The following is a 13,470-nucleotide window of genomic DNA, read 5'->3' on the forward strand; positions in this document are numbered from 1 at the left end:
TGAGGTCACATAGTAGATACTCAACAAATATTCACTGGATAAACAATAAATGCATTTTGAACATCTCTGCTAGGGTACTATAATAGATACTCTGAACACAAAACTAAACATATATATTCAGAGATGTTCAAAATGTATCAGTATGGATCAGTATTGGAGATATCATATACACATGAGTAATCGTGCTCTCAAGAACTCCCAGGCACAAACTTTACACAGATTATTACAGTACAGTATGATAGATGGTTTGAAAAGATTGCTACAGGTGCACATTAAAGGAAGACAGACAAAAAGGGCTTCAGAATGAAAGTGTCTTCTGAGTTGAATATTGAAGAATGAGTAGAGTTCTCTCAGCAGAAAAGGAGGAGAAAGGCATTTTGGGTAGAGTAACAGAAAATCCAGTGAGTGGCCACGTTAATGACGCTCACATGCTAAGGAACCTTTAGGAAGTTCAGTACGACTAGAGAGTGGTACTAAGTGATGAAGGTGAAGCTAGAGCAGTAATTGAGGACAGCTTGTAAAAGATTTCATATCAAGTTTGGATTTTAACCTGGAAACAATGACACAGTGGAGAACATTTTAATTGAAGCTATTATTTTTAAGATTAACTTTTTAGTAAAAATTGTTGGAATTAAAATAACATCACAGTACTACGTTTAGGGACATAGAAGAGGGGCCAGGTTGGAAAGCCATTTTAGGTAACGTCCATAACTTCATAGAATGGTTTTGAAGAAAGCTATGAGGATTACTGTAAGCTTCGAGTTTAGGATTGAGAGGATAATGGCTCCATATTTGAAAAGAAAACCAGGAGGACCAAGTTTATAGATGATGTGAGGTGATACTGAGATCAATTCAGCACATGTTTTGTTTTTCATATTTGTTGAGCATTCAGATGGAGTTATCAAGAAAGCCATTGAAAATATGAATGGAGCTTACCAAAAACTGGGAATGAAGGGATTGATTTTTGAGTGAACAGCCATGAGAATGAATGAGATCACCAGTGTATATATAGGCCAGTTGTTTGCAAACTGGCTGCACATTAACATCACCTGAGGAGCTCGGAGAAACACCAATGCCTGGGCCCCTCATAAGCCCAGTTCAGTCAGAATCTCTGCAGGTGGGGCCCAGATACAAGCAGATCTTAAAATCTCCCCGGGTGATTCTGATGCACAAAGTTGAGAACCACTACCATAAAATTAAAAGGAGGAAAATGAAAGAGAGAACCCTGCGGAGGACTATGTGAAACATAGTGGATGAAATAAAGGGACCCGGGAAAGAGGTTTGAGAAAGAACAGATAATTACGTGGCATGAAAGTAGCAGAGGGAAAGAGTGCTGTCGGACTGGGAAGTTAGGCGGGCTGCTGGTTGCCTCTGAAAATGCAGTTGGGGCGCTAAGCGTGAATCCAGACAGCACTAAAGTGAAGGGTCGGCGGGCAGATGAAGAGCTGAAGACAGTTTAGCCACAAAGGGAAAGAGAATGTGGAAGAATAGCTGGGAAAAGCAGGTATGTCCTAGAGTAATTTCATTGCTGGCTTGTGTTCAGGATGGACTGAGGACATGTGCATGTTTGTGGGTGACCTGATAGAAAAAAGGAAGAGCTTTGAGAGGAGTTTCTATCTTTGGGCCTATTCGGCCTATTAAAAAAGGAAGGAAGGAAGGAAGGAAGGAAGGAAGGAAGGAAGGAAGGAAGGAAGGAAGGAAGGAAGGAAGGAAGACATCTGCTTAAATTACGGAAGATCACAAAAATATTGAGTAACATGTTGATGACCTAGGGCCTCAAAAAGTCAAAGAGGTGGAAAAAGTGACCAGTGAGTGCCACTTCTGAGCACAGGATTCAGCAAGGCAGAGTTGGGAATAGTCTTGCAAGTGATACAAACACCTTCTGGGAAACTTGCATGTTTTCCTGTTTGCTAACATTTTTCCCTAGAGTAAGATGACCTTATTTTTGTTTCTCTTTTCTTGGTTGAATGTTGAACAAGATCTCACAATATGAAGATTGCTCTTTACAGAACTATCTCACTTTGTTCAACATCCTTGCCACAGACCGTGTTGCCTAAAAAAATAATAAACCCCAGCGTGTTCAGTTAGGTTTAACACAGGTGAGTCACGGCATATGAATGCGTGCACATAGAATGTGTCATTAGGATGGAATTTGATGGAATGCAGTTGGGTAAAAATGTGCACGTTAAAAATATTTTAAAGGATCTTTCGTTTTGTACCAGATGTTCCTTTTGTTTATTAAACTTGAATCTTAATTTGCAAAAGTCTTTTAAACTAGTAAAGACACTAAATCAGATAGTGTTCTATTATCAGCTATTAGGTTCAGTGACCCATTAGCTGGCATATTAGGTCCTCCTTCCTTCAATTTTGATGAATGCCAAGAATCGTGATTACCTGATTTGCAAACGGATTTGTTACCCTGTGATTTTAGTCCCTTATTCTCTCAAATACCACACTAATGTTCCCAACTAGTTTGCACTTAACTTGTGCCACCCTGGAGGCTTTTACACCCCTAACAATGTATCATGGTAAGATTGGGATGCAAGAGATGGCTTTGGTTTGAAAAGCAGGAGACAAGTTTTCAGCACAATGAGTATCAGGACGGAGTGCATATGGAAGTTAAAGATACAAATACAGGGCCGCTTGGGTGGCTGAGTTGGTTAAATGTCCAACTCTTGGTTTCTGCTCAGGTGATGATCTCATGGTCCATGAGTTCCAGCCCCACATTGGGCTCTGCACTGACAGTGCAGAGCCTGCTTGGGATTCCCTCTGTCTCTCCCTTTTCTCTGCCCCTTTCCCACCTCTCCCTCGCCCCTGCCCTCTCTCTCAAATAAACTTTTTTTAAAAAAGATACAAACACAGATCCCCTTAAACATGTTTTTGTTTGTGTACCCCCATAGAAAATTTTGCATATTGCTGGTTACTTGAATTCCAGTTTGAAATCCACGTGCCTTCAAACTCTTCTTTATCTGAACTGAAAAGAGTTTTCCCTTGGTTTATATGCCAAGTTTTGTAATACTTTATATGGTTTAGATCAAGGTATTATTTCCCAGGTCATTTGCATGTAAAAAGAACCTTCTAATGGTGGGATTACAAACTAGCTTTCCTAAAGACATTTCAAGACACTGCCAAAAATTTGGGTGAGAGCAAGGATGCTTTCCTGATGCCCCTGAAATCAAACTACATCCAGTCCCAGTGTTAGCTTTGAAAGTGAACCTGTGTTTGGTCCCAGAAGAGTGAGCAGGGTAGCGATGATAGAGAGGTTAGGTCTGATGGCTCTTTTCTGTGATCACACTGTTTCCCTGTAGAGCACCAGTGAGAGGCCAACCCGGGCCCAGATCCTGGAGTAACTCGGGTGTTTCCATTCATCACGTCACACACACACACATACACACACACACACACACACACACACACAAATAGGTACCTTGGAATTTCTCAGCGCATACTCAAATTTGGGGGCTTTACAGGTGCAGATAGCAAAAACAAGAACGTATCTTATCACTAAAAAGAGAGGATAGAATGAATATCATGGGGTACTGAGAAAAAATAAGAGTGTTGCCAAAAAAAGCCTATTTCATTAAGTCGACATGTGTGAAATTCTTTTCACGTTGCGAGGGCCAAATTGTTCATATAAAATAAACATTTGCCTAAAAAAATCATTTATTTCCTTAGACTCTGTAAGAATCAATTGACTTTTTTAGAATATTAATATTTAAGACAAAAACTTGAAACCAACCTAGTTGTCTATCTGGAGCCACTTAATTTCATAAAGCCGATGTTAAACTATTCTTTGTCTTTTCTCTGTATATCGTGTACTATATTGAGCTGTTACTGTGGCTTGAAAACAAATGACATACATTTTGAATGTTTAAAAAAAAAGAATGAGTGATGATGACTAACTTGAAGTAACAGGGAAACAGCACTGGGAAACTTAAAGGAAAAACCAAAACTATAAACATGTGGATGGTCTGGGTCTAGGTAAAAGTAATATATAAATTGCCTGTGATTTATACCTTATTACTAAGTACAGTAATGAGTATTTCTCAAATTAATCTTGGTAAAATTTCTTTTATCAAAAATCTGTTCTTGTTATACCTTTAAAACATTAATGTAGTGTGATGATTTGCTTTTAATCTAAAAGAATTAGAAAATACTAGTTGCACAGACTGATTAAAATGCCATGTTATACTTTCTCTAAAGCACATGCATGCTAATGACATCTCTAGAGTTATGGATTCACAAGGTTTAAATGGAAATATGTATTTAGGTTTAGCGTACAGACTAGATTGGCCAATTTAATACTTAATCATTTATATATTTCTAGTACAGTCTTAAAGAGATGTAATCTAATGGTAAGTTGACTTTGTCTCAATAAAAAAGAAAATGTCAGAAAAAGCTAAAGGAATTCAGACATGAAGATATTTTCTTTTTTGTTTTTAAATTTACACCATTTCTCTGCTGTTATTTTAGAGAAGTTTGAGTTTTGTCCTATCTCCTTTAAGTATATCCTTAATTGATATTAATAATAATTTAAGAATTTACCGTACGTCAGACACTAGGTAATTTGTGTAATTAACTCATTTTTATAAGTTTATTTATTTATTTTGAGAGAAAGTGAGCGACCATGTGCGGGCGCGTGAGCAGGGGAGGGGTAGAGAGGGGGAGAGAGATAATTCCAAGCAGGCTCCCCGTGTTGTCAGCACAGAGCCTGACATGGGCTGGATCTCGCGAACCATGGGATCATGACCTGGGCTGAAATCCAGAGTGGAACGCCTAACCAACTGAGCCACCCAGGTGCCCCTATTAACTCATTTGATCTTTATAAACCTTGTGGAATGCATTCAAGGATTATCCTCATCTTGTAAATGAGGACCCTGAGGCACATCTAAGGTAAGAAACTTAAGAGAGACACGAAGTGACAGTTCAATTTTGAACCCACGCAGTCTGGTTTGAGAGCAACCCTCTCAGCTGGTACTTTAGAAACTGATTCTTAAAGTAAGATTTTCAATTGCACACAATGGCATTAATCAACACGAAACATAACAGAATATGCAAATAGGACATCCTAACATTGCCTTGTAACTATTTTTATTACCTGTTAATAAATTCCCATTTCTTTATAAACCCTTGAGTCGATGACTTCAAATGTGCCCCAAATTATTGAAAAGACTGCAGTTACTGAGTCACAAGGACAGAAACACTACTTTGCCTCACTGCAGCCCTGAAGACAAGTTATGGTTTATGGGCAAAGCCTTTTATTGTTTTCTGAACTACAACCTATTTTTCTCTCTTCTTGAATGTTTTATACATAGCTAAAAATAACTTCTAACTCAGAAAGACTTCTCCCATGTATAAATCAGATGGTTTGCTAAATGGGAGGGGTGGGAGGAAGCCACATCTCAGAGTGAAATCAACAAGAAACATTGAAATGAGCAAGATAGGAACAGAATTCAGAGGCCAGACCCAAGTACTGACTCCCAATTAACCAAGATTAGCTTACAAATAAATAGCATTGCAACAATATAATTAATTACTGTTCAATACAATAAAATTCAGCACAACCAGAGATTCTGTACTGTTTCTTGGGATTTCACATACAGTTTATGTAAGGAGGCTCACTGTGAAATCACTGCAGATGAAGACCGTCACTTTATCTGGCGGTGGTGGCTTCTGGAGACACTTCATGAGAAGGATATATTTTGCTAATATAAAGGTATATTTATAAAGATTTAATTGATATATCTTCCTGACTCAGACAGCCTCTTTCATGATAAACAGAATTATTCTCACACATTGCAAACACTTATCTGACTTGTCCCTTTATCCCCCAGCACTTGCCACCATGCCTAGTACATTGGTACTCAGTGTTTGTGGAATGCATTTGAGAAAAAACAAGGTGCCTACTACCTTTTGTTCATTGAAAATTAAAGTTCTTGGGAAGTTGTATTTTAGACTCAGGTTTACTATGATCACCTAGATGAAGGTATGCAATAATTCCTCAAACACCCTCTTTTAATTCTGCAACAGACATACAGGTGTAATGTGGATTAGAGGAGCATGCTACTTTCAAAGATACTTTAGTTAAAACATACTGGCCACCGGACACTTCCAGACTCATAAACGACAGTGAGACATTGGGGGGTCTCCTAGCGTAATTCTAGAGGTCTTCTTCTATCTTAGGACTTCTCCAGTGAGTTCGCTCGGAGGCCAGCACAGCCGTGTAGGATTTCACCTTAGGAAAGAGAAACGTGTGTTCTTAATCCCTACAGAACTTACTTAGAAGGGATGTTTAAAATGACACTCATTTATGGGTATCTGGGTGGCTCAGTCAGTTGAGTGTCCAACTCTTGATTTTGGCTCAGGCTGTGATCTCATGGTTCATGAGTTCAAGCCCCACTTCAGGCTCTGCACTAACGGTGTGGAGCTTGCTTGGAATTCTCTCTCTCCCTCTCCCTCTGCCCCTCCCCTTCTCACTCACACTCTCTCTCTAAATAAATAAATAAAAATAAATAAACTTAAAAAAATTTAATGGCACTCATTGAATATATTTAAGATTAGTTTCTCCACTCTATAGAGATCTAAAACTGTATATAACAGACTTGATCCCACTACATGTGTTAGTGTTGTTCATACATTCAGCAAATAGCAACTAAGCACCCACTATATATCATTTAAGGCCACAGGAATGTAACAGTGATCAAAAATCAGATCAAAATTTGTGGAACTTAAGTTCTGGTGGAGGAGACAACTGCTACATGAAATAGAGACTGTATGAAATGGTGAGAAGTGCCATGGAGAAAATAAAGAAAAGAGGGTGAGAGATTGGGAGTATAGACAGAGAGAGATGTCGCAGTTTTAAAAGTTGATCAGGAGAGGCACCTGGGTGGCTCCATCGGTTAAGTGTCCAACTTTGGCTCAGGTCATGATCTCACAGTCTGAGTTCAAGCCCTGCATCAGGCTCTGTGCTGACAGCTCAGAGCCTGGAACCTGCTTCAAGTTCTGTATCTCCTTCTCTCTCTGTCCCTCTCCCCCCCCCACCCCTACTCACACTATATCTCTCTCTGTGGTATCTCTCGGTCTCTCTTTCTCTCTCTCTCTCTCAAAAATAAACATTAAAAACTTTTTTAAAAATGTTGATCGGGAAATGACTCACTGACAGGGTGACATCTGAAAAACTAAATAAGAGAAGGGAACATATTATGCAGATACCTGGGGAAGGGAAAGGTGATTTCAAGCAGATTGACAAGCAGACTCAAAATTCCCAAAGCAGGAGTACCACTGATGTGCTTGAGGACTAGCAGAGGAGCCAGCGTGCTACAGAGATGAGAGAGAGAGAAAGTGCACAAGGTGATCTCAGAGGGGTCAGGGGTCCTGGTGATGCTGGGCCTAGTGGGTCTTTATAAGAACTTTGGTTTTGACAGCAAGCAAGATAGGAGCCTTTGGAGGGTTGGAGATGAGGTGTAGCACGATCCACTTAAGGTTTCAGGCTCATTCACTCTACTGTGTTGAATATTGAATGTTGATGGCCAAGAAGGAAAGCAAAGATAAGACAGGAAATTGTTGCAGTAATCCAAGAAGGAAATGATGAAGGCTTGAACTGGAAGAGGGTGGTGGTGAGGGGACAAGAAGTGGTCAGATCCCGATACACTGCCCTGACTTCCAGTGGGCAAAGAGAGAGGTAGAGAGGAGTCAAGGCCAAGTCTGAGGCTTTGTTTAGGTAACTGGAAGGATAGAGTTGACATGAACTAAGATGGGCAAGGCTGTGGGAGGAGCAGGGTTGGAAGTGCAGTTCAGGAGGTTGTTATTAGACAACCCAGTGCAGTTGAAAGAAGTCATTTGGATATATGAGTCTGGAGTTCAAGGCCAGGGTCTAGACTGGAGATAAATTTAGAAGACCTCTGCATGAGACTGGATGAGCTCACCAAGGAAGTGAATATGGATAGAAGACAGAAAAAAAGAAGGGGTCCAAGGACAGAGCCTCCACAAGGGAACAGACCTTCGCTCCAGGAAGCTCTGAGGGATGGAGTGAGATAAGACAAAAACCAGGAAAAGTGCCCTGGCCAAGAAAGCAAGTGAGGAAGAGGGAGAAACCAGCAGGTTTGGGTCAAACCTGCTGCTGAGTCACCTCACCAGTGTCTCTAACAAAATGAAAGTAATTGGTGACTTTGAAGAGAGTAGTACCTGCAAAATGGTAGAGGCGAATGCGCATTAGAATAGATACAGCAGAGATGAAGAGGACAGGAAATGAAGAGAGTGATTATAAGCAAGTATTCCAAGGCGTTTTGTAAGGTGAGCAAAGACATGGGGTGACTCCAGGCGGAAACGAGTGGGGAGGGGTCCAAGTGTATGTCTGTATGCTGATGGAGATGGCTCCTGTAGAGGGAATATTAATGATTTAAGAGACAGAGAGGAGAATTGCTGGGGCCTGCCCTTGACCAGGCACGAGGGAATGGAAGGCACAGTACAAATGAGAGGTGACAGGTGGGACACAGAGAGCTGACCCAGTAACAAGAGAGAGGGTGCAGAACAGGGGTGGGGTGGTGAGTAGTGGGAGCTGTGGAAGCTGTCTCGTGCTTGTCACTTTTTTCAGTGAAGTAGAAATCGTGGTCATCAGCTGAAAGTGAGGATAGAGAGGGAGGTGGTGTTTAAAGAGAGTGGAGAAGGTGTGAAATAGCTGTCTAGGAGGATGGGACAGTGAACAGATGATGAAAATATAGTACGATTTTTTGGCAGAATTAAGGGCCCATTTGAGTTCTGTTATCATGAATTTCAGATGAGCCCACTCAATGTGGCTGTGCGCGGCCATATTCCTCTGCAAGTCTGTGAACGTGGTGTCGGGAAGAGCGGCCAAGTGAACACCTTAGAAAAGGAGAGGGGTGGGAGAGCTGAGCTCCTAATGCAAGGGATTGTTGGTAAGGTAAACAGTTTGATTTAAAAGTGGTGAAGAGAGAGGAGGGAACGTGAGAAGGATGACAGCCAAGATAGGTTGTAGGGCCCAGTGAAAGTTTGTCAAAATAGGAGTCTGAGAGGGAATAAGTCAGAAAAATGGAGAATATGGTAAAAGAAACTGCATTGGAGTTTTAGAAGGCTTGCAGTTAATAATCAGTGGTAAGGACAAGAGCTGGCCAGTGGTTCTCTGACTTTAATGTGCATGTGAATCCTTGAATTTCTTATTCACATGCACATTTTGACTCAGTAAGTCTGGGTAGGCAGACCTGAGATTCTGCATTTCTGTCAGCCTCCCAGGTGACCTGGGTGCTTCTTGTCCAGGGATTTCATCTGAAAGACAATCTTCTAGAGTGGTATTCCTCAACCCTAGCAGGAAATCACAGCCCCTTGAGGAGTCTCAAAAATACAGATGCTAGACCAGTCTTGACCAGAGAATCAGAGTTGCTCTGGGTCAGATTTAATTTCTCCGGATTGGATGTAAAATTGATATATTATGAATGTCCAAATTACTCTACAGTGAAACCAGGATTGAAAGTCTCTGGCCTGTAAGTGTGGGTGTCTTAGAGACCAAGACTGTGGCAGGAAGGAGGGTCATGTAATTGAGAGGCCAAAATGTTGAAAGTGTTTGTGGTTATTAAAATCATTAGAAATTGTGACAGAAAAATTGTGCTGCATAAAATGACTGTGAGCCCAGAGGTCTTTAAATGACCACAAAAAATATAGAAGGTGGGTGACATAATCTGATGGCATGAAATTCAAAGCAATGGTGTTTGGAGAGAATGGTCTAGAAAAGACAGTGCAGAACAAGGAGGGCACATTCTGATTCCCAGGCCCAGTGTGTGCTGGGTTTAGGAAATCAAATATCCACCACTTGAGAGAACTCCAGGAAAAAAAAAAAAAAAAAAGCAAAACAGAAGCATCATAAAGAGCTAAGTTTTAGTTAGAGAAAAGTAGAGAAAATAATCTAAACAGAGTTTGAAATTTTGGAGAATTTTGCTTCTGCATTGCAAAGCAGCGTGATAGGGGGTCGATATTTTTTCAGGGTGGGAGATGGGGATGTGCAGGGCAGCATGAGGATTCCAGTGCTGGAGGTGATGACGACCTGAGCTTCCTGTAGAGATGTGGTCTCAAAGCAGGACATTGTGGCAGCTGCGAGTACTGGAATGTAGGGAACAGGAGGGTAGGCAAGGTACCGGAAGCCGGAGGAGCCCATGGCTCACCTTTCCATTTCTACAGCTATTTTCTAGCAGGAGTGAACTCTCTGTTTCTTTAAACTAGGCATTACAAGTGAGCCCAGTATGGAAAACAGGAAAACAGATCAAAGCAGAGCTTCTCTGGTTAAATCCAGAGTTGGGGAGGAAGGCAGTAACCTCCACAGGGCCCTGGGGGCCTCTCCAGTATGTCTGGGGTTCCTCAGGGGTCATCAAAACCCAGGTCATACTCACTGTTCCAGCACTGGCAAGAGACTTGAGAAAAATGCAGAGTGATATATTTGCAGGTAAAGATGGTTTACCCAGTAATCACAGAAGTCTTCTTAGATCTTGTCAACTGTGCAGATTGCTCTTTTTCTTCCATGTAATAAACTTTCAAATATACAAGTAGTTTGCAATATCCCTTGGGATCTCTTTATGTCACTTATGATCAGGGTAACCTCACTATTGTTAACTGATGTGATTTAAACAGAAGAAACCATAGTTTTGAACAGTCATGGGTTCTCCTGTGAGAATAGTTGGAATCTTCAGAAGCAAACCATGAGACCAAGATTTGAATGCAGAGGGTTTTTTTTTTTTTTTTAATGGGGCATTCATAGAAGAGAGAACCTTATAGCTGGGTGGAGCCACCAGGAGAGAAAATGAAGCCCAGTAAGTGTGTATAGAGATGGCGGGCAACATCTCAAGGGGACAGCTTCAGCCTAATTTCACAGGGGAACTCTGGAAGGTAGCAGCTCAGATTCTGACCCCAATTGGACACAAAGCATATTTCCACATCTGTGAGACAATGGCTAAGGTGGAGGTTGTGGGACAGGGCGGGGGAGGGGGGTGCTGTGAACCCCTAGGCACTTTCAGAGTCCACGAATGTCAGAGCCATCTTTCAAAGAAAGAGTAGCAATTATGAGTCCTTGGAAGAAAAGCATGAAGAGCATGCTCTCTCTCTTTCTCTCTCTCTCTCTCTCTCTCAGGAGGGATCCAAGACCAAATCAGGGGATCCCAACAGTGCCTTCTATAAGTGGAAAGCTTTCTCTAGAATGGCATAGATAAAGATTAGATTAGAAAGTTAATGTCTGCTTTCAATGATCAATGATAATTAATAATTATATGAATTTTGCTACCTTCCCTCTTGCACTTCTAGTGAGCTCAAACTACCACACACATAGGGCCAGATTTTGAGAAAATCCGAGTCAAGAAGAGTGTGAGTTTCAGATCAGATATACCCAAGCATGGCCCTGACTGAATGTGGTCTCTGTATGTGAAAACAAAATGCATGTTTTAAAACTCCACTGTTTTAGATGGATTTGATTCTATTTCTCACTACCATAGTATAAATACCAAGAGGGTTTTGCCCTTTCAAAATTTATATCACCACAAATAGTTGCTCTTATCTACATCCTCAAATGTTTATTTCAGGATTGTTGTTGGTTTTTAAACGTTTTTCCCTTTAAATTGTGGTCTCTTTCCTAAGGATTAGAGGAGCATTATTTTAGAGTCCCTCTGTTGGATGTAATTTAGAGCTGTGCAAAGTCAAGCCCACTGACAGATTTAGAGATTAATTTCCAGACCTCTTGTGGTGCTGGAGATACTCTTTAAGATTTTGAAAATGGCAACACTATTGACTCTCTACCACTAAAGATTACTTGTATCCATATCCACAAGGATGCAAAAGAAAAGTTTAAGGGTGGCAAATATCAGTGTTGTTTTGCTTTATGGAAAATCCTGTGCATAGAAAAAAACAAAAACAGCAGCAGCAGCAATTTATAGAACAAGGAATAGTTCATCCTCCATAAGGACAGTTTATACAGATATATCTCCCTCCTTTCATTCTGTAAGCATAATATTGCTTTTGCTAAACTGATGTGATTTTCATGGAAAAAATAGTCCAGTAGTTCTGAACAGTCATGTCTTAGGTCAGGTTCCCCAGAAGCAAACCATGAGTCAAAGATTTGATGTTAGTGATACAGAAAAGGAGAGCTTTGAGTATGATGTATACGCTCTTTGGATTATATTGAAGGTTGGTACAAAACCTTTTCTTCCTCAAGTATTTTGGCTTAAATGCATCTCCAAATATGTGTTTGCTCCATTTTAAAGTAAGTGCATTTTCGGGGAAATTCAATCCATATGTTTCAGCAAGGTTACACGTAAATCATCCAAATGCTGGTTTATTAGAGCTACATGATGTCGAAGATGCCTTTTGAGCTTTTTTAATAGTCTTTACATTCTTTTGTGAAAAGCAGCAAGTTAGTTGCCAAGAGTAAACAAATCAAATAGCAAAAGGTTTGAGTCCCGTTTGAAATGCTTAGCCTATTATTTTTGATTGGGTTCTGAACTTGGCAGTGCACATTCCCTGTTCTTGCCTGCGGGGCAAAGTGAAAACAATTTGAACATTGTATTTCCCAACTGGTTCATTGACATTTGAGAATAATGTAGTACAGACAGAATCAGCATGTTTGGCAGGTGAGTGATACCTCACATGACCTCAGAAAGTTACTTCCTCCCGGATTGCTGAAGTTCATAGCACAGAGCAATGTCATACAAATTCTAAAACACAGGTTAGGACAGACAGCCATCGAGGGATCCGTACTGGGTACTTACCTGTTTCTCTTGTGCATCTTTAGGTGGAATGGTTGAAAAATGAAGACATAATTGACCCGGTTGAAGATCGGAATTTTTATATTACTATTGATCACAACCTCATCATAAAGCAGGCCCGCCTCTCAGATACTGCAAACTATACTTGTGTTGCCAAAAACATTGTTGCCAAGAGGAAAAGCACGACTGCAACTGTCATAGTCTACGGTGAGTGAGCTGGTGGAGTCTCAATCTAGTCCATGTCAAACTACAGTTTCTCGTTTTAATTTAAACCATCAAGCGAGAGGCCCTTTCTCTTTTCTTTTTTTTTTTTTAAACATAATTTATTGTCAAGTTAGCTAACATACGGTGTATACAGTGTGCTCTTGACGTCGGGAGCAGATTCCCGTGATTCATCGCTTACATACTACACCCAGTGCTCATCCCAACAAGTGCCCTCCTCAGTGCCCATCACCCATTTCCAATCCCTATTGCCAGCTTGCAGCTTCAGCAGTGAGGTTTAACTGCTTCCCTGATAGGCATAGAAAGACCAGACTTGGAAATTCCTAGCCCTTGGTCAGTCAGCTTATGGAAAAGTGAAGGAAATCCACCTGAGTGCCTGCACCAGAGCCAGAAGATGCTCACCCATCTAAGCGTGCCCCCCTCCTCCATACCCTGGACCACCCAGATCTAGAGTGAGTTTGGAGATGGTTAAGATGGTTAAGTCAGCCCGCTG

At 40.9% G+C, this 13,470-nt stretch overlaps 1 protein-coding gene and 1 long non-coding RNA gene across 3 annotated transcripts in view; one reads left to right on the forward strand and one right to left on the reverse strand.

Moving 5' to 3' along the window:
* The window catches only part of UNC5C (unc-5 netrin receptor C), a 357,599-nt gene that overhangs the window by 268,206 nt on the left and 75,923 nt on the right, over positions 1-13,470 (forward strand). For both annotated transcript variants that reach the window (XM_019829187.3, XM_011281792.4), the window contains exon 5: positions 12,782-12,962. In XM_019829187.3, coding sequence (XP_019684746.1) covers positions 12,782-12,962 — 181 coding nt within the window. The remainder of the gene's footprint in view (positions 1-12,781; positions 12,963-13,470) is intronic.
* LOC109499062 overlaps positions 1-13,470 on the reverse strand; it is a 44,441-nt gene that overhangs the window by 16,905 nt on the left and 14,066 nt on the right. The gene's annotated exons all lie outside the window — the stretch shown is intronic.

This window comes from Felis catus, chromosome B1, assembly GCF_018350175.1.
Source record: "Felis catus isolate Fca126 chromosome B1, F.catus_Fca126_mat1.0, whole genome shotgun sequence".
Lineage (NCBI taxonomy): Eukaryota > Metazoa > Chordata > Mammalia > Carnivora > Felidae > Felis > Felis catus.